The 25,154-nt window shown below is 37.2% G+C and overlaps 2 protein-coding genes across 15 annotated transcripts in view; one reads left to right on the top strand and one right to left on the bottom strand.

Annotated features, from left to right (window-relative positions):
- The window catches only part of CCDC66 (coiled-coil domain containing 66), a 39,497-nt gene extending 31,915 nt beyond the window's left edge, over positions 1 to 7,582 (bottom strand). For 5 of the 13 annotated variants that reach the window (XR_008468639.1, XM_054215807.1, XM_054215805.1 and 2 more), the window contains exons 1-7: positions 7,481 to 7,580; positions 6,100 to 6,164; positions 3,744 to 3,766; positions 2,451 to 2,871; positions 1,410 to 1,545; positions 1,137 to 1,240; positions 25 to 149 (exon numbers count right to left, since the gene is read on the bottom strand). Coding sequence is in view for 12 of the 13 variants with exons in the window: in XM_054215807.1 (XP_054071782.1) it covers positions 25 to 149; positions 1,137 to 1,240; positions 1,410 to 1,545; positions 2,451 to 2,871; positions 3,744 to 3,766; positions 6,100 to 6,164; positions 7,481 to 7,491 (885 nt within the window). In the remaining variant the exon portion in view is untranslated. Of the gene's footprint in view, positions 1 to 24; positions 150 to 1,136; positions 1,241 to 1,409; positions 1,546 to 2,450; positions 2,872 to 3,743; positions 3,833 to 4,471; positions 6,165 to 7,480 lie in introns of those variants that run through there. The other 8 variants (XM_054215808.1, XM_054215804.1, XM_054215813.1 and 5 more) reach the window with 8 other exon arrangements.
- A 73-nt stretch (positions 7,583 to 7,655) lies between these two features.
- LOC128915473 (collagen alpha-1(I) chain-like) lies at positions 7,656 to 19,813 on the top strand. Of its 2 annotated transcripts, none has more exons than XM_054215817.1 (2): positions 7,656 to 8,099; positions 19,753 to 19,813. In XM_054215817.1, exons 1-2 carry the CDS (start codon positions 7,656 to 7,658, stop codon positions 19,780 to 19,782), a joined length of 474 nt encoding a protein of 157 aa, XP_054071792.1. In that variant the 3' UTR covers positions 19,783 to 19,813. The 2 variants fall into 2 exon arrangements, 1 of the variants encoding a protein (XP_054071792.1); XR_008468640.1 differs by lacking the exon at positions 19,753 to 19,813 and adding an exon at positions 11,638 to 16,097 and having other exon boundaries at positions 7,711 to 8,099.
- The last annotated feature ends 5,341 nt before the right edge of the window (positions 19,814 to 25,154 follow it).

The raw sequence follows: 25,154 nt of genomic DNA, 5'->3' as shown, positions 1-25,154 counted from the left end.
TTTAGGGTTCATTGATAGCCTTACCTTTTCTGGGTCAGTTGTTTCCACTTTCTCTTTATGGGCTTTATTATTGCCAGGTTTTGCCCAGAAATAACCCAGCTCTCCCTCCAAAGTTTCTTTCAGTTTCTTCTTCAGTGCTACCTGTTCATCTTTAAAAAAACAAACTCTAGTAAGAGTTCCTAATACAGATGCATAGCAGGGGTTTTTTTGTGTTTGGTTTTTTTTTTTTTAGCAGCAATGCAAGTCTACCCTGTAATTTTGGTTGTAAAATGGACTACAAGAGTACGTCACTGTTGTCTGACCAGTCTTAAGTATGACTTTGCTCTTAAGAGGATGGTGGGTGAGTCTGTGCCCAGAGATGTAGAGGTAATTGGTGAATCTCTGAGAAGACTACAAAACACTGAAGTCTTAACAGTGTCCCGGGGGAAGAGGGAAAACTCACAGAAATAACCACATATATAAATTCTCTCCATTTTATTATACCAGTCTGGGACTACCGTAATATTATTAAAACCAATGGAGCTGTATGTGGGAGCTACTGACAATGCAGAATCAAACCCTGAAACCAGATGGTCACACCCAAGTTGAAAACAAAACACAGCACTCCTGCATGTGGACTGTAAAAAGCTTAATTTGTTAGAATTTACTACTGCGTTAAACATTTTTATTTTTCTACAGAGATTCCCCTTGGTTGGTGATGGTGCAGGAGTGCAAACTGTTTCAAGTTCAAATTGCAATTTGATATATCCAGTCACGTTTACAGATGAGGGTGATGCTTTTCCCATTAAAAAACAAGTGAATTTGTTAACGATAATGGCTATCAACTACTGGCCGAATGTGGCAAAACTGGTGGCAAGTAACTCCTAAAATATGAAGCACAACTGAATATATTTATTTGTGATGTTATTTATTTGGTTAAGAAGTGTTTTTGCAATAAGTTATAGATAATCTTTGTGTACAATTTTGGAATTCAAGAATCTTAATCTGTCTTGGAGACTAAAAAAAATTCTATAGTTTCCAATTTGTAGCAAATGCACTGATATAAGCGAATTTAAAAGAGCATAAGGAACGCACAGTTTCTTGGCATCCTGAGTGTAATAAATTGATCAGACATATATTCTGTATATCATAGGTACCTAATTCCTTCTTCCATTGGGTCTTTCTAAATTCTATTAAGGCTTTCTTCCCTTCTCTTTCACCCAAGGTACTAAACATGTCACCAGGTTTCCACGAATCCTTTCTAGAGAAAAAGAGAGGAAAGAAATAATTTCATCTAAAAAGCTAATCTGTTAATTTTAAAGGCAACTTCTTAATTGTTATTTATAAAGATTCTTACTATGATTAAGAATTACAATACAAATCTTTATTGGAGATACAATTTTTGTAGACAATAAAATAGATCTACGTACACAACTCTCTGTCCTGGCTGCGGATATGTTTCTTGTTTCCTGCTTGAATCAGAGTTAGCTTCCTCTGGAACAGGTGAAACTTCACAAGCTTTTTGGAGCAACACTATGATGTTTTCCTCTGATGCCTCGTTAGTAGCTATGGTAGAATATAATATATAAAAATATACATAAATACATATATGACCACTAAACTTTCCTCAGCATTGAGTAAACACTTTAAGAACAGCCGAAACTTGCAAATTCCCCACTATTTAACAAACCTGTTTTCGGCCCTGCTTGTATGGTTAAGGCACGTTAAGTTACAATGTCACGGGGCATTTTTAGAATGCTAGACTTACAGTAAACACTATTCTTGGCTAAGATCTTGGACTTTGGGACTAATTACTTCATTGCAGTGTGTCTTGTTCTTGGTGGGAAAATGATGACCACCTCCACAGGTCCACAAACAGGAGTAAGGATGTAATACAAACAGACACACATTAGCTTTTATGTCTCTAAGTGGAAGAATTGAAGAAGAAAAAAAAAAAAACAACCCAAACCAAACCACTCAACTATTCATGCAAAAAGATACATGCACATCTTCAGGCCAGAGGAAAACGGCACTACTGCTCTTGAGACACATAGCAAGACCTACACTCTTCACAAAACCAGAAAGGCCGATCTCTTTGAGGCATTGCTTTTTTTCAAACTCCTAATGGTAATGGTACAGTGCAGTTCTATGGTTTTTTACCCTCAATGTAAAATGGTTCCTTTTTTGCATGAAATATCGATGGAACTGCTTGCTGTTTTGCTCTTCAAAGTACTGGAATACTAACAAGCAATCCTTAGTTTTTACTGTTAAAATTATGAAATGCTTGGTTCCTTAACAGTAACAGGCAATTTCACATCCATAATAGCAAAATGTATTTTGTCTGAGACCATGAAACATAAGACCAACATCTCTGCAATCTGAAAATAAACTTAAATTATGAACTCAAAGTTAAGCTTTAACATTTTCCTCTGTTTCCATGAATCTAACTTATTAAACTACTGGTATCTTACCCATTTCCTCTTGGCTTTCATTATGACTCTCAGAGATACTTCTAGTTCCTTCTTTTACAGTCATCAAAATCTGTTGAAGCTGTTCTTGTGTTAAACACACCAAACTTCTTAGGTCTTCGGCTGATACATGTGGGTTTTGAGGTTTCTGTTTACTTTTTTTAATAACATTAGGATTCTCTGAATCAGGATATCTGTTTGTGCTATCTCTTTGGAAAATCAAAGAGTGATCCTTAGCTGCGGCTTCATGTGAGGAGTGTTTAGTAACTTGCAGTTTTTCGCCTTTTGTCATTGATAAGCTTGATTCACTCCTTGGTTTTGTTAAGTTTTCCTGCTTGATACAAGCGTTTTGTGTTGACCTCAGAACATGCCCAGTGTGCCTTATTCTCAATGCCTGTTTAGGTGCTCTGGCTTTGTTACCCATCTGTTAAAGCAATAAGATTTCACCATATATTAAATAAGGAAATAAATCTGCATGGGTAACAAACAAAAACAAGATTGAAGGAACAAGTAAAATAAGTGTCATTTTTCTTCTCTGTTACATCAATAGAAACTAACTCAGTATAAACTCATGAAATATCTTCATAAGTACTAAGAATTCCTTGGAAGAGAATACAGCACCTAAATTTGATTATTTAAAAATGACAGTATAAAAAAATAACTTTATGTAGTATAACATTTAAAAGAATTAATAAACATTATTTCTGATTTTCTTTAGTGTCTCTGAAGCCAGGCTTCAAACAGGATGCTTTCAATATACAGCCAGTATTATTCCAATCTTGATTTTTCCATTCTGTACTAAAGTTTTATCATTTTCAAGGTCCCTGGTGTATACTTGTAATTATCTCCCATGTACTGAGACCTTTTTCTGCTTTCTTTCCTTCCCCAACCCAGTGCATTCCAGTTTATTCAAAGAGAGAACCTGTCCCACTGAACAAGAACTTAAACGCGCTTCAGATCCCTATTTTACCAGAATCCTTTTAATCTCTGAAAGTTCTGATTTAGATGATTCCCTGTGCTGCTGTAACTTCATGGGAAAGTAAACTAAAGCCTTTTGCAAAAGTAAAAGTAGTCATAGAACTTTAAATCCATCCTTTTTAACAGCTATTATGAACCTGAGAAATCAGAATCATAGAATATCTCAAGTTGGAAAGGACCCATACATACATATTTATCTTTCATAAATATCATCGATTAAAGAATCTAGACAGTTCAAATGTGTTTTCAAATTTCTATGTTAACAAATTAACTAGTTAATTTGTGTGCTCTAACCAAAAAAGTCACATTTCCACTTACCTTCGTTGCAGGCTTTGATTTATCTTTTGGAAAACAAACACAAACATATGAGAGAAGTATTTAATAATAACTTCCTCCTGAAAAACAATCTTGAGAAATTAGTAAACTGTAAGGCAGGGGGAAAGTACTTTCCCCATAACATCTGCCCCAACTGTGTTATTTTACTTTTTTAAAATTTTATTTCAGTATACACACTTCAGAAGTATGTTGGAAAAAATCAAATATATTCCAGTAACTATTTCCAGTTTTAGGTGGATCTAATAAAATTATTGTGCCAGTCTGATCCTCCTCTGATATTCATTCTCTTTCTCAGAGAGCCCTGTGGTAATGGCCTATTTCTAATTGTTTATTTATTGTGATTTTTCAGTTTACTTTCTGTCACATCCTTCTAGAATAGTCCCTGTATTCAGCCCCATCTTACTACACGATGTTATCTCTCTATTGCTGACAGCCTAAAGAAACAAGACTTGTGTAATCACACCATCCATTATTGTGCCTCTTACCTATGCCCTGAAATACTCTTCAGTTTTTTAACCCAAATCCTACAGGATGCATAGAGGTGCAGTGGTCTCAAAAATAACATTAAGTACTGTGTAATACTTATTAATAAAGAATATTATAATATTGATTAATAGAGGGGATGCAGTACTCAGCACAAGAAATCCTGTACCTATGGCTAATGGAAAAGGGGGAGAAAATAGTAGGGATGATATTTTAGTGGAACATACCTGTTGGAAACAAGGCTTCTTCAGCTGCACTATGCAATTACTGCTCTGGCAGTGGTTGTTGCACACTTTTCACTTGGTAGCACCTATACTGGTTTTTTTGCATTATCAATTAAAGACACTGGAGAACACTAACTGTTCTTGAAGTCTGCAAAACCACACTATTAATAGTTTGCAACCTAGATGAACACTTTAAAACTTGGGAGTACACTGAATTGTTGTCCTGCAGAGACAAGCATTAAAGCCTGAACCATCTTGATTACATTCCAGTCGTAAAGGTGTCCTCCGGCTGTGTTTATCACTGGGTTCTCAACACTCATCTGAGTAGGTAAAAGTAACCTCTTGACTTCTTTCTGGCTATTCATAAATTAAATAAAGTGGGATTCTATGTGCTATGCTAAACCCAGCTTCTCTGTGGAAAGGAGAAAGAAACATAAATAGGGTCTTTGCCATCACATAATGTGTAACTCCAAAGTGCTGCTATGGGTTTTTTGGGTTTTTTTTCTGTGTAAGAGAGAAAAAACCCTATTTATCTCGAGTAGCAGTTTAAGCTACTACAGAAGCCCCAAAGACTGTGAGCAGTATTTGACAGTGCAGAACACTGAAATTCAGAAGTAGTATAATTTGATGCAATTTTTGACACAATTCAATCCAAGGAAGCACTGCTTATAGCAGTTGTATAAACATGTTAATTCCTGGAGAAGACTGCTTGTTCAAGGCTAGTTCAAAGTCAAAGATAATGCTTTATCTTGGAGCACTCTCGAATGGACACTGGCCCTACCCAGCCAATGTTGCCAACTACAGTTGTAAAAAGTGAAAGCTGTACCATTGCTGTTTCAGAGGTTTGACAAGATTTTGTTTCCAGTAGACTGGTATTCCTTACTGACTCAAAATACCCCAGAACACCTCATTCGAGAGCTGTCTGGTAAATGCAGAAAATGAAATACAGTTTAGAAGGCGTTAAACAGATAATTTCTGTATCCTGACTGCTATGTAGAACGGTTAGGGAAAGCGGACTCGTGCTTGTATAGAAACGTATGTCTGACAAATCACAAAAACAGACTTTATTAATACTTAATTATTAACATATACCAGAAAAGTCTATCTCAGGTGGCAGCAATGAGATCTGGCCTAAATAAACTGATTATTGAAAATTATAAACGTCAGCTGTCAAATATTAAAGCTGCTTTGAAGTCAGAAATGTGACTGCAATGATATAATTCTGTGTAAATTAAGCAGAGTTATGAGGCTTCTTTTTGCTTGTTAAGTAAGGTGCTACAAAGTTACAGAAATTATCAAGTTATGCCAGTCGATATATAATATATACAGTATATATATGTATATATAATATATAAAGTACTTAACTTTTTTTTTTTTTATTAATAGAGAGACAAGCTGTAAAGAGTCAAGGCTATTTGCCAACTGTTCACCGATGGACAGACTATTCAGAAGTTCATTATCAACCTACTGTTCAGTATCGAGCTGGTAAGAGGACTTGTGAATTACAATGCACAAATATTCTTCCTAATCTGGAAAATATTTCAGTAAAGCTGTGCTTCATGTTGCTTGGATCTTAGGTTTAACTTCAAGAAGCTTTAAAGATTACTTGAGATGAATGATTAAAAAAATACCGGTAGCAGCTAAAATTATCCTAGGCTTTCCATCCAGCACTTCAGTTTCAAGCTTCAGTCCATCACTGCAAAATGAGAGAGAGGGGGGAATCTGAGTTATTAAGTAATCTGATAATGGTAAGGTTTTTATATTAATACCAAGGACAATTGTACTTAATTATAACACTATATTTAATGTTGGTCCACAGATGGCCTTTCATATCCCAAGCTTTCTACGTTGATGAGAAGTTACTTAATACTAAGAAATCAACAGGTCTTGAAGAGGATATATTTTTATTATTGATGCTTGAAAATTTGGATTTGCATGTTACAAAGTAAATCTTCACGCTGAAGGTGCCATGTATATTGTTGTGTGCCATGTATATTTCTATGCATATTGTCATACATAGCAATACGCCTGCCTCAAAAATTTAATAATCCAACAATATAAAGTTTGTGCTACAAAAAATGCTAAAACAGGTCTCCTTGAAGGCTAGTGCTGATCACAGACAGGGGCTGTATTCTGAAAAGCTTTAACTGTGCTTCCATACAAAAGAGCCCACAGTGGATATTAGGAAAAATTTCTTCACTGAAAGGATTATCAAACATTGGAACAGGCTGCCCAGGGAATCGGCGGAATCGCCATCCCCGGAGATACTTAAAAGATGGTTAGATGTGGTGCTGAGGGACGTGGTTTAGTGGTAGTTTTGGCAGTGTTGGGTTGATGATTGGACTCGATGATCTGAAAGGTCCCTTCCAACCTAGCCAATTCCACGTAAGCGTTTAAAAAAAGGAAAAAAAAAAAAAAAAAAGTTGGCAGTGTTTAGGTGTATGAGTGTAAAGTACCCAAACACTTCTCCTTCTTCCATGCATTGAGAAAATCTAATATGAAGATTGATGTTCAAAATAACGCTTTAACACATCTAAAGCTTCCTAATTAACACGGCAGCACAGAAATGCCCGAAACTGTAATTCTAGACGCTCCAGCAGCACACGGCAGCTTAGCCGAGCCCAGCACCTATTCTTCTGTTGTGCCGGCAGGCCGGGGCAGGGAGGCGGCGGGGCAGAAGGCGATGCAGGCCGGCGGCGGGGCTGGGGTTGGGGCTCTGGAGCGGTCACCCAGGAGCCGGCAGATGGACACCGTTCCCCCCCGCGGCGCTGGGGGGGCTCCCCTGGCTGGCGGGACCGAACGCTGCTCGCCTCGGCTCGGTCACCCCGATGGCTCCCGGTACCGCGCCTCGCCCGCGAGGCACTAAGCGCCTTAACTCCCCTCAGAGCCGCGGCGCAGGGGGAGGCCGGGCAGGCTCCCGGGCCGTCAGGGGCCCGGGCAGGGCCGCGTCCCAGCCGGTGGGGGCGGCTGTCGCTAGAGCCCAGCGAGTCCCTTTCTCCGGTCCCTCCTTACCCCAGATTCATGGCTCGGCGCGGCTGAGGAGAGGGACGGGCGCGGCGCTCATCGCCCGCCCGCTCGGTCTCTGTGTACGCAGGTTGCCGTCCCCGCACAAGGAGGCGGGAGCGGTGGCTTTGCCAATGGACTCCCGGCACACTGCGGGGTGGGCCGCAGCGAGGCGTTGTGGGGGATGGAGTCCCAGGCACGGGAGGTTCAGCACAAAGCCCCTCCGCTGCTGCCGGAGGCCTCGCCGGGGGTGCAGAGCCGTGACGGGGGATTACAGGGGGTTCCCCTCGCCCCTCCGGCGCCAGGGAGGGACGGGAAGCGGGGGCCCGGCTCTGAGGCCTCCGGACCGGCCGCGTTTCCGCTAAAGATGCGGGGAAGAAATGGCGGGCAGCCTGATCAGGCTGTGAGGGGCTTCGCCCGCCCCCCGGGGTTCCGGGCGCTGCGTGGGGAGCGGCGGCCCCTGAACTTCGTCCGGGGAGGAGAGATGGAAAGCGGAGGACAGCTGAGGAGGGGAAGAGCCGGCCGGAACAGCCTGCCCGGCCCCACCGCTCCCTGTGCGGGCGGAGGCGGCGGGGGGCGCTGTCCCCGGCGTGGAACATCTCCGGGCGGCTGCTGCTCGGGGCGCCGGGTGAGGGTCGTCTCCTCCCAGGACGTTTTTTATCCTTAAGTTCTGCTGTCTTTAGCGGGTAGTTGTCTTCAGTAGACTCTGTTGGGCTTGCTTTACTTCGGGCTATTTAAGTGGTTTCTGCATGACGGTCCTGCGGAAGTTGCGGTCGTCTCTGTGTTTGGTGGGTTCCCCAAACCCTGCCGTAGGTGGTGGTGGGCGTTCGTCCTCCGTTTGTGATGTTATTGAGAAGCGTTTTAGGAGCTGAATGTCAAGCACCGTCCAGTCTGTTGTTTTGGAGGTATAGCTTATTGAATAACAGGACATGTAAACTTGCAAATTATGTGAATCCACGTCTTGCCTCATTTTTGGGAAAAATATCTTCGACTTACGTAAGGAGGATTTGGCTGAGTTAAAGACTATAGTCAGATTCAATAAAATGCTTCAGAGCCCGTTTATTTCTTTTACTATTCAGAATGGCATTTAAGCTTATGCTTAAAGCCAGATGCCTACCGAAATCCTTAATTTCAAAGGACATTAAGACCTTAAGACTTGTCTTGAATAGTGTTGCTTCTAGATGTAGTTAATTTTGTCTGGCCAAAGGTACCATACACATAGGGGCAGATGCTGTAGTGCTCCCTCCGGCTGACAGTAATAGTTCTGCCTTTTTGATACTACAAAAGAAAACAAATAAGCAATAATAGAGAAACAGACAATGAGGCTGAATTTAATGTATATACAAAATCTGCTCTCTGCCATATTATCTTAACTGCTTTGTTTGTCTTTATATAAAATTAAAAAGTCAGTCATCAGGCAAAAATACTTTTTTTCAAATACTGCTTCGCAGCTATTTATGTGGGTTTTATTGATTAATACATAGCTAACGAGTCTTTGAAACTTTCATTTAGGGATGAGAACAAGGGAGGAAAAGAAAAGAAAATCTGGAGGTTTTTCTCAGTAATGCACTCCATGTGAAATCCTCTGAAGCACAGAACATACAAGCTATGTCGTTGGTAACTGCTGCCATTTTTGGCTGCCTTATATCGATGTCACTGAATCTCTTACTCTCTGAATCTCTCTGGGATGTCGGAATAACCTCTGAACATGAATTTGTCTAGCTGATACATTGTAGGATGATCATTAAGTCCAGGAATAAAAATTTGGTAAAAGTGAGACAAAACCAAAAGAACGCATGCTTATCAAAGTCTGCTGAACAATGCTTTCACACAACAACATTGAAAATGGGTTCTTACACATCAGGAAGGGCATCATCTGTTTCATTTGGATGAAAACCTTTCAAACAGGCACCATGTGTCTCCTTATCTACTGTCCAAGAATAGCAGTTTTTGTAGTGTTCCATACAGCAACTTCTTACTTTCTTTTACTACTAACCTGGTCCCAGAAATACAGCTTTAAGCTGTACCATTTTAACTAACGTTTTGGGGTTTTTTTTTTAATTTAATGGAGTACTAGTGGTTTGGGATTTTTTCTGCAGATACTTGAGTGAGTTTGTATGCATATTTCTAACCTTTCGTTGTACGTTTTCTTTTTTTCTTGTGTGGGGTCTCTGTTGGTATTCATAATCCCTTCTACTTAATTTAACAGTGTTTATATACCAGTTAACTTACGTTCTGTTAGTTCCTTCAAAAATACTCAAAGGCATTAAAAAACCCGTAACCTTGTCCTGTTTCTTTCACCATCCTCCTTCTCCCAAAACTTAATTCATTGAAATGTACCGTTACCATTGAGAGATTAAATCCTAGTTTCCTGTAGACTGTCACCTCTTTGCTAAAGGAGATACAGAAGTCTGAAGCATTTGCTTCTTCCTACTCAGCTTGCAGTATCCACGGTCTCTTTCAAAACATTGTGTCTGTAATAAGCAGCTTTTCACATTCGTGAATCTCTTATCTGTTATTTCATCCCAGCTGTGTGTATCTGGTCACTATGTGATAAGAGCTGCAAGACAATGTTTTATGATGAGCAGAGCATGGTTAACTATGCAGTCTTCACTGGTAATTCCCTTCTTGTTTACTCATGTCTTCTTTTTCTGGACCAATCATGGCCAAGCGAAAGAAAGGGAGAGCAGGCACTAAATAATTCTTCACAATTTCAAAATTTTTATCTCATCCTCTGCTTCACAATGGATTTCCCATATTATGAGATTTCTATTATTCTGCAGCCCAGCCAGACCTGTCTCCTGATTTTTGTTAGAGACAGCAGGTGGCAATGTAGTTTCAAGCTCTAAAAGAATTTTATTTTTTTTCTGAAACAAGTTTTGCAGTCCATTTTACTATTTTTTAAATAAAACATCAGTGTTTTGCTAGACAAGTGTGAAAACAGGTTCTTTCAAAAAGCTGATAGTAGTTGATCAAATGTTGCTATCTGAAGCTGTAAATAAAACTAATTTTTAAATTATGTACCTGCTAATATACTCTATAGCCTGTTCTTTTGTCAAGATGTCCACAGAAATGGTAAGGCTGTTTTTCTGTTCGTAGTGAACCTTTCCTGAGGTGTCTAGGATGATATCAGAATTAAGATTAAATAGTCCTTTTAATGAAAATCACAGTGGTTTCAGGACTTGGAAAACAACAGTACTATTCTATTCTTTGTCTGCAAGTAAAGACCATCTAGACAACTTGTTCTACACATATGGAACTGGAGGTTCCAGAAGGGGTTAGTGTTGAGGGGCACAATATGCAGGCTTAATAGATACTTAATCACAAGTCTGTTTCAAAAAAGCCACCCTAATATTAAAGAGCAATTCAAGCTGTTAAAATCAGGTTGTTGGCTGTAGCATTATGGCGGAGGGGAACGCTTTCAAAGTAACACAATAAACCTGTCTCCTATATTCTATATTTAACTCTGTTCTATATTTAATGCTGTTTGTGAATGAATACGCATGAAATGTTACGAAGAATTCATACATCACAATAGATTACAGGAAGGCTATAATACAATTGTACTACTACATCACTATTCAGTTTTGATAGGTGGAGAAAATGCATCACTTTTTTGTTTAGGTCATACCAGTTCTACAGCAAACATCTACAGAATCAAGAGTTAATCACATGCTAATCATATTTGGTAAAACTGCAGGTATTTATTTTTGGTATCATTAACAAAAAAGTGAGAATCAGGGAAGCTGGAACAAAGTCACCTTTTATCCCTCTCTGAATTCATCCTTCATTCCTACTTTGGACTTAACATTGTTGGTGTGCCGTTTTACTCCTTGTTTTCAGAACCCTTGCTTCCATGCATGGGAGTATTTGCATAACTTTTCGTTATGGAGATTACTGCTACTTTTTCTGACTTACAAGGAGAAATCAATATTTTTGCCTTGCTGTATTTGAAGGTCTGGCTAAGAGTTATTAAACTTTAGATTTATTTTTTTAAACCATTTTTAATGTTTGGGGTTTTTTTAACACCTTATTTGCACAAAATACATGTCTTAAGGACAGCAGAGGCTTGAGGATGAAAATAGTAAGGCTTGGTTAGTATAAATGAAGAAACGAGGTCAGTCATTTACTTACTCAAAAAGACACTATATTTCATCCTGTTGTAGGGCAAAGGAACATATCAGCTGGCCTGTTGATTCACCAAAATTGTATCCTCAAGAGCCTTGTATTTACATTCTCTCCTGGGATGCACGTTTCATTCTGAAGGAAATGCATACATGTGCACCATGAGACAAACACTGGGCTTCCTCACTACACAGAACTCGAGCACGTGCTCTGTTCCAGAAGACTCAAATGGAAAAAAGTAAAACGTGTTTAAGTGGGTTTTGTCAGAGAGGACGGAGTTAACTGGAATGTACCTTTGCTCTTATTTTGACTAGTAGTCTTACTGTAAATTAAATACATAAAGCATATAAGTATCTATACTCCTTTTACTCTGTAAGTCTAAATTATCTTTATTGAATTGAACAGGCTGTTGTCCTTTGGTAAGTTGTTTTATATCTGAAGCAGAACTGGTTTGGCTTGCATATAGTGTGCCAAGTTAGTTCTTTATCAACTACACCATAGATGAAAGTGTCCGAAATAATTTCGTGTATTGCTTTATCAAATTCCTGAAAGACTGGCCATTTTTGAAGAACCATATTTTGTTAAGTGCAAGATTTTTATACAATTAAATGCAAATAAGCAGATTGTAACTTGTGTAAAAGGACTTCCTACACTGTAAAAAAATTATTGCTTCCATTAATGCACATTTGTCTTTGTATTATCGTGAAGGCCAGATAAGGGTTTTTTTTGTTTTTTGGGGTTGGTTTTTTTTGTTTCAAACTACCTTGGAAATTTCCTCCTGAAATACCATGTGTCCTTCCCGCATTAAGAGGCAGAATTCTAAAAATATCCAATGTCCCTTAACGGAACCGCAGCTTCACAAGGAGTCCCTATGTAATGTTTATGTATCGTGAGAAGGACTGTATCAAAGTACTTATTTATCAAATGGAAAGGAGAATGGCTCTGCCCCACAGCAGGAAAGTTGTGTCTCGCACTGAGAGTACATTGTGCACTAATGCTGATAGTACAAATTTTTTGTCAGTCTCATTATGTGCAGCCTGTAACTTTGTTGACAAACTTCCTTAAATGAGCAAGGAAATCTAACTATCTAGTGTACATGCTATAATTTAAAATGTTTTCTGAAGAACCAGTAAAGGAGTCTTCGAAGATAAATCCTACTCTGATATACAATTTTAAAAATACTTAAGTTTTTTCACCTTTCAATATTTATTACTATTTGAAATCATGGGAATCTTTCAACTTTAAGACAATTATTGTATTTTGTTTGAAGAGTTGTAACATAGGTTGCATCAGGTAGTAAAACTCCAGGCTTAACGTGTAGGTTTATCTTCCCTTTATCTTTTTGCTAGATAGGAAATTAATTGCTTCCACTGACACACATTTTTGAAATATGTGACTAAGGAATCTACATATTATCGTTAGGCGTTTTTGTATTTTGGACTGGGTGCTTTAGCCATGCATTCCAGACTCTATGTGGATAATATAACTATTCATGACATTATGTCTCATTGTATGGACTATATTCTAACTTGCCATGCTTCCATATTATAATTAACTTTTGTAGTTTTATTTACTGAACCTTATGTGAATATTAGAATCCAGCATAATGGGCATGATAGGAGTTGATGTGAAATATCTGAAGAAATCTAAAGATTGTTTCCTGTTACTGCTTGTTGAAAACTATTAAAGTCCTTATGCTTCTCGAAAGGAGAATAGAGGAGATACTACTTGTTTCTATAATGCAAGGACTGTTGGAATGCTTGCAGGGAAAGAGTTACCAGGGTCTGTTTCACTTCCTGATAAATTAATCACCAGTATTCTTAAGTCCTTGACTTATCATTCCAGAGGACTGAATAAAAATGCTTTCAGGCTACATGCATCTCTCCTAAGGATCATGAAACACTATACAAAGCACTTCAATCACTCATTAATTAAACTTTCTAATAGCCTGTATAAGCAAGATAAGAGGATGAGCTTTCAGTGGGAGGTAGGTGTTATGAAAGTCCCATCAGGTGTCTGTCTTGATCTCCAGACACATAAATACCATTAATATCTGGTCTTAAGTGACTTAAGAGAACAAGTCCCATTGATTTTTTTCAATCACTTACATACTCAGGAAAACCCCACTCAGAATTGTTATCCTTGTTTTCTAGGTGGGTAAATGGATTGGCACAACGATTAAATTCAACATTGTTAGTGATAGCTTCTGGAAGCTAGAACAATGGCTAGAACAATGGCCCTTCGGCCTGGGATTGGGTTTGTAAAATGCAGCTGAGAGGGTTTCCCAAGAATACATTTCCTTGGGACTTGCACATGGAATGTAACCAGATTTGTATTTGGCGTTGTTGCTGCATGCGGGAGTATTTTTTAAATAGTTGAATATACTGCAAATGTGTCTTAAGTCCATTAATCTCTGGGCTTTAACTTAATTTTGCAGGAAGGGATTCCCAAATCTTTTCAGAGTAACATAACATTCGTAGAAAGCGTATCCTTTTACCCTTCATCATCATCAGCATCATCCTTCCTCTTAATACTTGTGTGTAGTTTCTGTGGGATATCCAGCCACTGCAGATATAGTAAAGTAAATCAGGAATGTCCTTAAGGTGTATTTAATTTTTCATAATGAAATGTAGCAGTTTGAACTACAGAGAAGCTGCGTGCACAGGTGAACAAACAGCAAATCCCTGTCAAGTTCTTCATGAGCACTGAAACAAAGATCACTGCTGAACAGCAGCAGCCCTCGAAGCATGAAGATCTCTTACATGCTATCGGTCACGTTCAAATTCATACTTAGTTTTCAGGTCTTCAGAAGTTAAATGGGAAACCTAAATAGTTTTGGCCTTGCTTCCAGTACATTTTAAGGAACAGAAATGAACAATTTTAGACTTGGTTTTTTTGATTGCTTCCTGCAAATGCAAAATGCGAAAGAGTAACTATCAAGTTTACGCAATCGAATGCCAGCATGAGGTGGTGTTAATCTTTAGCTAGCATACTTGATGATTAATGGAATGAATGTATGAACTGTATGCCAAATAAACTGACTGTTGAAATCAAACAATATATTTCTTTCAAGAAAATCAGTTACTTTTTGGCACTCCAATTGACACAGCATTGCATGTTCTGATTTTAAAATAGTATTTCAAACAGGAGTTTATGTGATGTCCATAAATTGGAGTTTATATCTGATATCATAGATGACTACACACTAAGAAGTTTTAAACACTAGAATATTTCTAAAATATATTCCTATGTAGCAGAGGAATGCGGTTCCTGAAACCTGCCTTTGTGGCCAAGACATGTGCAGACCATGCTTTCGTTCTCAGTGTGGGATATTACACATTTCCTCCCTTCATATTTATGGATTTAAATGACAGTTATGCTTGAGATTGTGTTAATAGGCATTGTCTTTGTGTAACTTGTTACCTTGGAAGGATTATTATGTGGAAGATTGGTACTTTTATGTACTGAAATATACACAGAAATAGACCATTGAGACCACATAAAGTATGTAAAGAAAGTATGTTCTTATTGCATATGCATTACTGAACAGCATTAAAGCAGGTAGACAAACTCAGGAGTAAACCACCCAAATTTATGTAAATTGAAGCCTACAGTAGTCTTTTCCTTTTGTAACCTTCAACACCATCCGTTTGATTGGGTTGCAGCCAAATTCATGGGTGGCAAAAATGGCTGTTGCTCCAGTGGAGTTGCACTGTATCAGAACAACAGTGAATCTTACTTTCCTATTGAGATAAACGCTTTACTTGGCTTCTTGGGCTTTATAGCATTTGCCATAAGTATTTGTGAAGTATTTTCTATATACAGGTATCTCACGCACACCTTTGCATGCACCATTGTTTGTAGTTGTTCAGAGATTACATACTTCACTGAATATTGCAGTAGCCTCTTTTGTAAGAAACATTTTTTGAAGCGAGCCTTGCTTCAAAAAGCCAAGCGTACTTGCTACATATTTGTTGTCTGTACACGACACGTGGTGCTTTGAAATTGCACACCGCTATACAGTGTTCTTGTCACAGTCATTTCCTGTCCTGTTTCTTCACATGGCAGTCTTAAATGAAAAAAATATCAAATCCATCACAAAACGTATTTCAAGGTTTATGTGACTAAAAAAGGATTTATGTGTAGTGTTATACTTATCATAGAATTGGTACAAAGTGTAGAAATAGAACATACTGCATTGTAAGGCAAAAGATTATCAAGCAAAGAATGGATTGTGATCTAAGTTAAGTACCTGAGTGGCTGCAGATTTTTACCAGGTTTTCTGTCTAGATTCTTACTAGCAAAGAAACAAACAGTGATTGTCAAAACACAAAAGAGTCGAGTCGTAATTCTTACAAATATATTCCCCATCAAATGTTGGGGAAGAATAAAGCTTGCATCAAAATAACGGTATTTTCTGGTAACAAGATTAGAATGTTAATTACATAACACTGATCTGTAGCATCAAGTTTGGATTTTTTAAAAAAAGAATTACTAATGATCAGCCTATTAAGTGAGGATGAACCAGTGTTTCTTCTTCTGAAGGTTGTTTCATCTTTTTTTCTTAAAAGTATGTTTTGATATAGTTTATAATAAAACACTATAAAAGCACAGATTACCACTTAAGATTTCATTCCTGTCAGGAAGGCATCTCCTGCAAAATACTTACAAATGAGCTTCTTACTTCTCAAGTCTTGACTGAAGTGCATTATGCAGAAGTCTGACAACTGTTCAGTACAGTTTGCAAGCTGCAGAGAATTCAAAATAGTCTTCAATGTCTAGGCAGAAATTCACTGTACAGCAGGGAGTTTAGGTAGGTTTTCTGCATTTTATCAGCCCATGTTGTGTTTAATTATGACATGGCAAGCATCTCAGGATTATCCTTTGACAGCTAAGAGTTTTTGCTCCAAGTTAATAAGCCTGATGTCCCCCCCTCTTCCATTTTTCCCCTTCATAAAAATCCAATAGGCTGTCAGATCTTTTACTTTTCTTGAAGGAGCCTTCTTTTGGATAGAGATATATTGGCACTGATGCATTCTTTAACTGCATGCATAGTAACTGTCCCATGTGAACACAGCAGAAGCATTTAATGCAATAAAATTAATATCTCACAGCAGATATAAAATAAATATCTGATGTGAGGACCACAGAAACTGTCCTCACAAGAAATCAATCAGTATGCATTTGAACATACACTAATGAAAGCTAAATAAAAACAACCAAAAACTTAGCAAGAAATAGCAGAAAATAAACAAATAATTGAAACAGTAATGATGTTTATTTGTACGCGCTGTCAAAGATGAATGATTATCAAAAAGCAAGAAGAAACTGTAGTAAATAAAATACTAATAAAGTAAAACTACATTATACTTTAAAAATTCAAAATTTCATCTTAAATTAAAAATAAAGAGTCCAAAAGAGTGGAGAAAAAGGGAGGAAAGTTAAGTCCTCTGCATACCGTAATGGATCAAGCCACTGATTTTTTCTGAGGAAGCACTTGGTCAGGTGTTATGCAGATACCTTTCTCCCCTTCTTTATTCTTCTTCTATATACATATACTTTTAAAGCGCAACTTACCTTGAAAAGAAAATGTCTATAAATTGTTAAAAACCTCTCAGATAAAAACAAATGTATCGGTTAAATAGGGAATGTTCATCAGAGCTTGGACAAATCATCATGCAGAGGATATACTGGGAGAAAGCACAGAAGCAATCAAAGTTAAACCAGCTGCAGAAATATAAAAGAAAATGATAGCTTTAGCAAATGAATGCCAGTAATTATATTTCCATCTTTTCGTATTATATTGTTTGTCTATGTGGGATAAGACTTAACTTACGCAGATTCTGAACCATTCTGATTTCTAGAATTTAGGCAAAGGGACTATTCAGAAGAACTCCCGAAAGAAAGAAAGAAAAAAACATATGTTTGTGTTGTAATGGATCATATCTGAAAAGTGAAAGGTACGTTCTGAGCTTCTGAGGCTTCTTGTGTTCAATTTTTAAGGCCACGTTTTCAGGCTTCATTTAGAGTAAAAAATACTGACTTGCATAGCTGCCTCAACTTGGGAAGGTATGAAGGAACTTACTTCTTTACAGGAAATAAATGGAGCTCTGCAATATCAGAAAATATTATTATAGACATAATAATAAACAGGAAAATAACAGACATAACAATAATAAACAAACATCCTGAATAGCAGCATTGGTTAGAAATTGTGTGGCTTTGAGAAATCAGCTCTGAGTTTATTTTTACCTTCAAATGAAATAATGGAAGTATAAACAGGAAAGGAGATGATTGGCATTTAACTTGCTTGAAGATAAATATATTCATTTATTTGAATGGATATTCTATGTATCCATTTATTTTAAACTGGGAAGTGTTACTGAAGGAGACCACATCTTTTATGATGTGACATTATCATAGGATGACATCATGTTAACAAATCCGTTTTTCCTCAAAACTGTTAACGTTTTGTATACTTCTTCCAATTGTTTCTGATTGTGGGGAGAACTACAGAAATGCTACATATGTTAAAATAGTTAGCCAGGGCATAGCAAATACAAATATTACACTCTTGTAACAAGACTTAGGAAAAAATAGTTAATATACCATTGTGTTATTTAGGGAATATGTGATTATTTTGTGTAGTTAGAAGGTTTGTTAAGATGATCAATGTCAATCACAGCACTTTTGTGTGGTAAGGGAAGAGAAGCACTTCCACAGGCCAGAGAGAGATACAAACAAGCGGATATCTCTACAATTGTTTTCAAGATGCTTTTATGTTTTTGCTAATCTGATTAGGAAAAATCTGAGTAGAATATCAGCAGACTGAATATAAAGGTACTTGTGCTGAGGGATAAATAGTAGGATTTTTCTACCAAATTCTCTCATCTGCCCTTTTCTTTCTACACTGTAAACAATGCCGTTTTCATAGGCATTTTCATATTCACTTGTCCTTCCCTTTATCAGTATTGGGCTTCTTCCCAAAATTTCAGCACATTCTCTTTTCCTTCACCCTTGAGCTGTACATATGATTGGATTCATGCTTATGTTTTGGGGAAAGTGATAAATTGTTGCAAACTTCAACTTCTGTATTATCTACAGTAAGAATAATATGAAGGAAAAACTTAGGTATCTAGTTAGCACAATTTTCTATTTGGTCCCATGGGTTTTCATTTGGTTGATCATTTGTTTCTTTATGGTCATTGATAAGAGTATTTAACCCTAAATGTAAAAAAAAAAAAAGTATCACTGTCCTTTTCCTTGCCATTTTGATAGTCCCTGTAACTGTATGAATAATTCTGTAGAATTTTATATACATTTTCCGAAGATACTGTTAACATTCCAGGTTATACATGGTGGTGAATCAGCCCCTCAATTAGTACAATGTCATAAATGCTCGCAAATAGAAAGTTTTACTATAGTTTTGTCTTCCCTCCTTCAGAATTTCACAGTTATAATTATGGTTGGCAATAGGTGAAACTTCATAGATGTCTGTAGATTTATAAACTCTGCTCTAACAATTCCATTTCCAGAAATTTTTAGGATTTCTTTCATATTTTCTGCAGTACTTTGTAAATCTTTGACTGACTAAATGGTGCATAAAAAGTTAATCAAAGCAGTAACAACAGATTGAGCTCTGACTAAAATAAATAATTGCAGAAATTGATTTGGCTTAAAACCCATCAACTACACTGAATCCTCCCCCCCCCCCCCCGCAAAAAAACCCAACCAACAGACCAATAAAAAGGCTTTTAGAATTGGAAATGTTTTGCTTTTATCCTTATGTCTTGTTTTTCACCTATCCAACCCTTGGGTATAGCTGAAACAGAAAATGCAGCGTAATGGATGGAGATTTAACAGAAAAGAATGACCTATGCTGATGTAATGCTTTCTCTCATCCTTTGTACAAGTCTCCCCTTTTGTCAAGTTTTCCAAGCAAAGCTCTTTAATCATTACTTGCTTCTAAAACCAAGTTGGGCATGAACTTGGATATATTTCAAAATAATTTTAATAAATCTCAACAAATGCTACTTGCTGACATTATCATTTTCATACGTGCTTTAGAATTTCTGAAGATCTAAAATTATTTAGATGTAATCCTTATCGGTCTTTGAAGAGAGTGTTCATTATATCTGGCAATAATTGTTTTGCAGAAAATGGGGAGAACAGCCTGGATCTGTTGAATGTTTTATGATTCAGTCCCACTTCGTGAGTAAGCTTTGCCAACTGCTTTGTTTATACCATGAAAGCTTTATATATATGGGGGTGTGTGTATATACACACACACATATTAAATATATATATGGGTTTGTTCTTGTAAGTATTCGTACACAAAAATGCATATAAGTATATACTGTATTTCTTTTCTATTTGTTATGAAAGCTTTGTACTGTTGAGTTAGATAAGCTTGAATAGAAACATATTGGGACAGCAGTAATTCAGGATATTCCTTTTGAACAGGGAAAGGGGCTTTATTAAGAAAAGAAGATAAAAATGTTGTGCAGTAGCTTTCAAAAATGTTCTGTGCTTCAAAGCAAAATACACTTATGTAGCTATTACGAGACTGAACTTGTGATGACAAGCATGACAACAAATCATCATATTGCTTACTGTAGCTCAAGTCAGTCTAGTCTTCCTTCTGCAGTGATTTTTCTATACTATTGCAATGCAAATGTACATCTGATAGTGTTACTGTATTATATTCTGGAACAAATTAAAACTGCCAGCAATTATTCCAGTATCTACAAGAAATTGCTTCCTACTTGTGCAGATCTTTACAGGTTATAAAAAATTGTCAGATTCTGAAAGGGCGTTCTATAATGTTATGTCATACCTAATGTTTTTAATTGAGTATGCTTTTGCAACATGTGGTACTTCAGAAACATATATTATTGGATCATAGTAGTAAGAATGAGCCACATTCTGTCACTTTTATGCACTCTAAATAGCGAATAACTTGGTTTAAATGGGATTATTGCCAGACCAATGGAAGTTTCTAAGGAGTATCAGTAAAGTTGCAAAGGAAGAGGCTGCAACACTGACATGGTAATGACTATTTCTGTTTCTAACAGTGATGAAAAATATTTTACCTAAAATTTTGTATGATTAATCTTAGCTGAGTGTATGTGCGTGTGTGCTTTTTGATTTACATTTAGGGAGTTAAAATACAGAGCTAGATAGATGGTGTGCTACTACTATACTGTCAGAAACACCCAGATAGAATGTCTAAAGATAGTCTGTGAAACAGCCATATGGCCAGGAGCTGAAAAACATTAATTGCTGTTCCAGAAATATTGGGGTGTAACCTTTTCCCTCCCTACTTCGCTTTTCCATTTGCAATATAAGGCAGTATTATTAAACCGTTTGATAGGATTTTTCTTCAAATATGTTAGATTATGCTCTAAGTGGCATCTCACCTTCATAGCAGGTACATTGCTGTGGTTTCCAGTTACACAGAAAAATGCAGTTTCATCTCATCTCTATGGCTACGTGATGCATGGTGTTACGCAATGTGACTTCTAGAAAATTGTAAGAGGTGGGCTTTTTTTTTTCTTTTTTCATTTTATTAAGGTAAATAAATCCTTTTTTTCAGTCTCAGGAGGAAGCAAAATACTGAAAACAGTAGTATCAGAAAGGCTACATGGTTCTTTGTGTGTATGATGTATAATATATCATAAATGCTTTGACTAACTGGCAACTTGAAGTACTGGAGCCTTGCATATAAGCTATTTGGAAAGAGATTCCTTACCCAGGCCTTGCTATACACACATGACACCTGGTAGCTACTGTATGGAAGGGGTTAACACCTGTTGTCCATATGTCTTTTTTCACTTCCATTTCTTCTTTCCTAAAAAAAGAGTTATTTACTTTACCATGTTTTCTTCTTTGATGCTAAGGAAATAAAGAACTTAGAGCACTTAAGATCTTATTGAATGACCTTGGTAAACTTGCAAAGTTGGAATAAGCCAAATAACATCACCATAGAATTAAACTAAACTTTTAAACCACTTGAAAGGTCATGGAGACCATAAAACGCATACACACTTGAATCTTTGTTTGGTGAATGAAAAGATGATGATGTCTGGGATATTTAGAACTGATTGTCATGGGTGAAAAAAAAAACAAAAGGTGAAAAATAGGGACAGTGGGACAGTTGGCTGCCTAAAGGGCAGAAGTTGCTGAGCAATTCATCAGCACCTAATTTATGAGAGTTCCAACCTCAAAAATTATTGTATGGGTGCTGCAGAAATAGAGCTATTTTTTTCTTCGTAATAAGTATGATATAGATTGTGGCAATGAAGACTTTCTACTCCCTCCTTCCATCTGTGTTCTACATCCATCTGTCATACTTTATCCCTGTTTAGATTGAAAATGTTCTGCATTTGTGGCAGTGTTTGTATTTACAAACCAAACAACCAATAGGCTGAATGTGACAGAAGCTGAGAGACCTACTGATAGAATCACTTGGCAATAGGACCCCTGCTGCAAGTAGGAGGCCGTTTTTGTTATTGGAGTTGCTAAATTCTGGCATCTAATGCTTGTCACGTTACAGCTAAGAAAAAAACACGGTTGCACTTTACTGTCCTTAGGACACACCAGTTCTGAATAACAACAGATCATCCAACGTATGGCTGGAAACAACTGGCATGTGAGTGAATAGAATGGTAATACTGCCTAAAATACAAGACTCAGGCTAATCAATAAATAGATTTTTTTTCCTCAGATGACAAAGCCAAATGTCTAATTGTTACTGTGTATTCAAACTCTATAGTCTTTGCTGAGTCTTTAATTTGTTACAAACTGGATATGTACGGAAGGGAAAAAAAAGAAAAATGATTTATTACTCCTAGTTCAAATTTTTATTCAGTACCATCTTGAATATTATCACAGAGGTCAGGTAAGAACAATGGTTTTACTTCTCTGAGAGAGGCTCTTTACCCAACATGCTTAAGGATTTTTAATTAAAATTACACATTTATTTTAGATCTAAAAATGCTATTCCACAGTTTACTGTTAATTTATCCACTTAACTGCATGACAGCACTTTCTAGGTAAGAACTGTTCCTTTTTCCTAGAGAGATATGTATTTAATGTAAACAGTAATTTAGATATATACTTACTGAAATTATGACTCACGAACAGGTTGGAAATGTAAATAAATAAGTTAGGAAATTTAAAAATAGCTCAAAATTATACTTACTGTATTTGTAAAAAGAGTATGATTATATCAATAGAAAAGCAGAGGTCAACATGGTTATTACACGACTCTGCATTCTGAAATGGCACCTTTTTTCTTTTTTTTTTTAATTTATTTTAAGTTCTGGTTTCTAGTATCTGAACTTTCAACTAGAAAGACTGTAGTCTGATAGTATTAGATATGAGAAGCTTTCTCGTACAACTAAGACAGCAGATTTTACCATGGTGAAAGAAAGAAGCTCCTTGGCTATGGTAGAAGTTTCAATGGAGATCTCACCTCTTCATTCACTGCTATTCTTTTTTGTGTGCCGGTACAAGTGTTTCATGCGGTCACATGTGGAGCTGGACTGAGAATTGATCTGACTAAAAATTTTGGTGTAGGGAAAAAAAGGGAGGAGAAACGTGGGGGGGATAATTTTCAGTGGATCACTTTCTTGATTTTCACCATATAACCATACAAATAGCTATGGTGTCATAAAAAAAAATAATTGTACTGCAGTACCACATATGAATTGGTAGATCATTAAGTAGATGGATAGCAAGGAATGCTAAACCTGGCATTGCTTCTGAAGTAATACATATTTGTTTATCCCCTCATTTCTGTCATTGTGGTAGAGATTTATTATTTTTTTTCTTCTGATAACTGTGGTAAGATGAACTCTGGAAATGTCTCATAAACCAAGAGTTAAAATATAGACCAGGCAGAGCAAAGACCAACTAATGCTAGTGCTGGGAGACCAAGAAGAGACTGGATCAAAACTCGATCTGCAGCATCACTGCACCTTATATGAAGAAGCAGTTACTCCAAAGAAGTAGCTACTTACTTCCCTGCTGGTCCTGTCGTCAGACGACAGAAGAATATGGTATGAACATTTAAAAAAAAATCAACTGGAAAAGAGACAATAACTTTAGGAAAAAGCTAAATACTTATCATCTATTTATTTAGAAATAAATGAAATTGTTCCTGTTCACTGTCATGATGAAGGTTATTATTTTCTTAAAAGAGCTCCACTTATAAGAAAATATGCAATTTTTGCATAGTAAATGAAGTGCCAATGTGTTTCACTTCATTTGAGCAATCATAAACTGTCATATTAATTCCAGAGCATAATCTTTATTTTAAAATCTGTATTAATTTTATAATGACAAAATAAGCAATCTCCAGCCATGCTATTCATCTAATCTGAATAGCATATGAGGTTAATTTCCAGTGGGCTCTGTGTGAAGCACGTTTATTCCCCCCTAGCAATCTGCATTCAGCACAGTGCTTCCACCACCATCCCTTCCACCAATAGTAACACCTTTTGATAAATTAATGGTTGAGATTCACTTTGTCTATTTTTTTCTAACAAAAATCTACAACAGCATATAAAAATGGAAATGTTTCAGGCAATTTAAAATTTTTTGATAGCTTCCATTCAAAATCAGAGCATAAAAAGAATGTGTGTTATGTAAAGAGGGGACAAAATGTTGAGAGGTTCAGAATTTTAAATGAATGAAACCTAAGTTTATGTTTCTGTAATAATAAATAGCACCGATAGTGCTAGAGTAGCTAGAAACAGTTAATCTAGTTTTTGAGCACAGAAAAAGTGCAGCCTTGGGGATACTGTTCCACCTTGAGTTCTACTGTAAGAAGTAAATAGCAATCTCAGGAATAATACCGTACCCTAAATTCCATTAAAAACTGACTGCCAGAGGTGATCAGTATAGGGATCATCTCTGTACTTACAGTGCTGACCATTGCTGGAACTAGACTAATAAAGAGTACTTCATCAAAATCCCTTGGGAGGCTGCCCTGAAGGATACAGGAGCTCAGGAAGGCTGGACATACTTCAAGAGAGAAGTCTTAAAGGTACAGGAGCAGGCTGTCCCCGTGTGCCAAAAAACAAGTCGGCAGGGAAGGAGACCAGCCTGGCTGAATAGGGACCTTTGGCTGGACCTCAAGAACAAAAGGAGAGTTTATGACCTTTGGAAGAGGGGGCAGGTCTCTCATGGAGACTATAAAGATGCAGTGAAGCTATGCAGGGAGAAAATTAAGAGAGCCAAAGCGCAGCTAGAGCTCAACCTAGCTACAGCTGTTAAGGATAACAAAAAATGTTTCTATAAATTCATTAACAAGAAAAGAAGGATTAGGGAAAATCTCCCTCCCTTATTGGATGCAGAGGGAAACATAGTCACAAAGGCTGAGGAAAAGGCTGAGTTGCTCAATGCCTACTTTGCCTCAGTCTTTAGCAGTGGAACTAGCTGTTCCCTGGGCACCCAGCCTCGTGAGCTAGGAGACGGGGAGGGGAAGCTGGACGAGGTCATCACAATGAAAGAGGAAGTGATCAGTGACCTGCTTGGATGTGCACAAGTCTAT

Source organism: Rissa tridactyla, chromosome 10 (genome assembly GCF_028500815.1).
Source record: "Rissa tridactyla isolate bRisTri1 chromosome 10, bRisTri1.patW.cur.20221130, whole genome shotgun sequence".
In the NCBI taxonomy this organism is placed as follows: Eukaryota; Metazoa; Chordata; class Aves; order Charadriiformes; family Laridae; genus Rissa; species Rissa tridactyla.
Note: the sequence above shows the minus strand (reverse complement) of the source record. Positions and strands in the feature narration are given on the sequence as shown.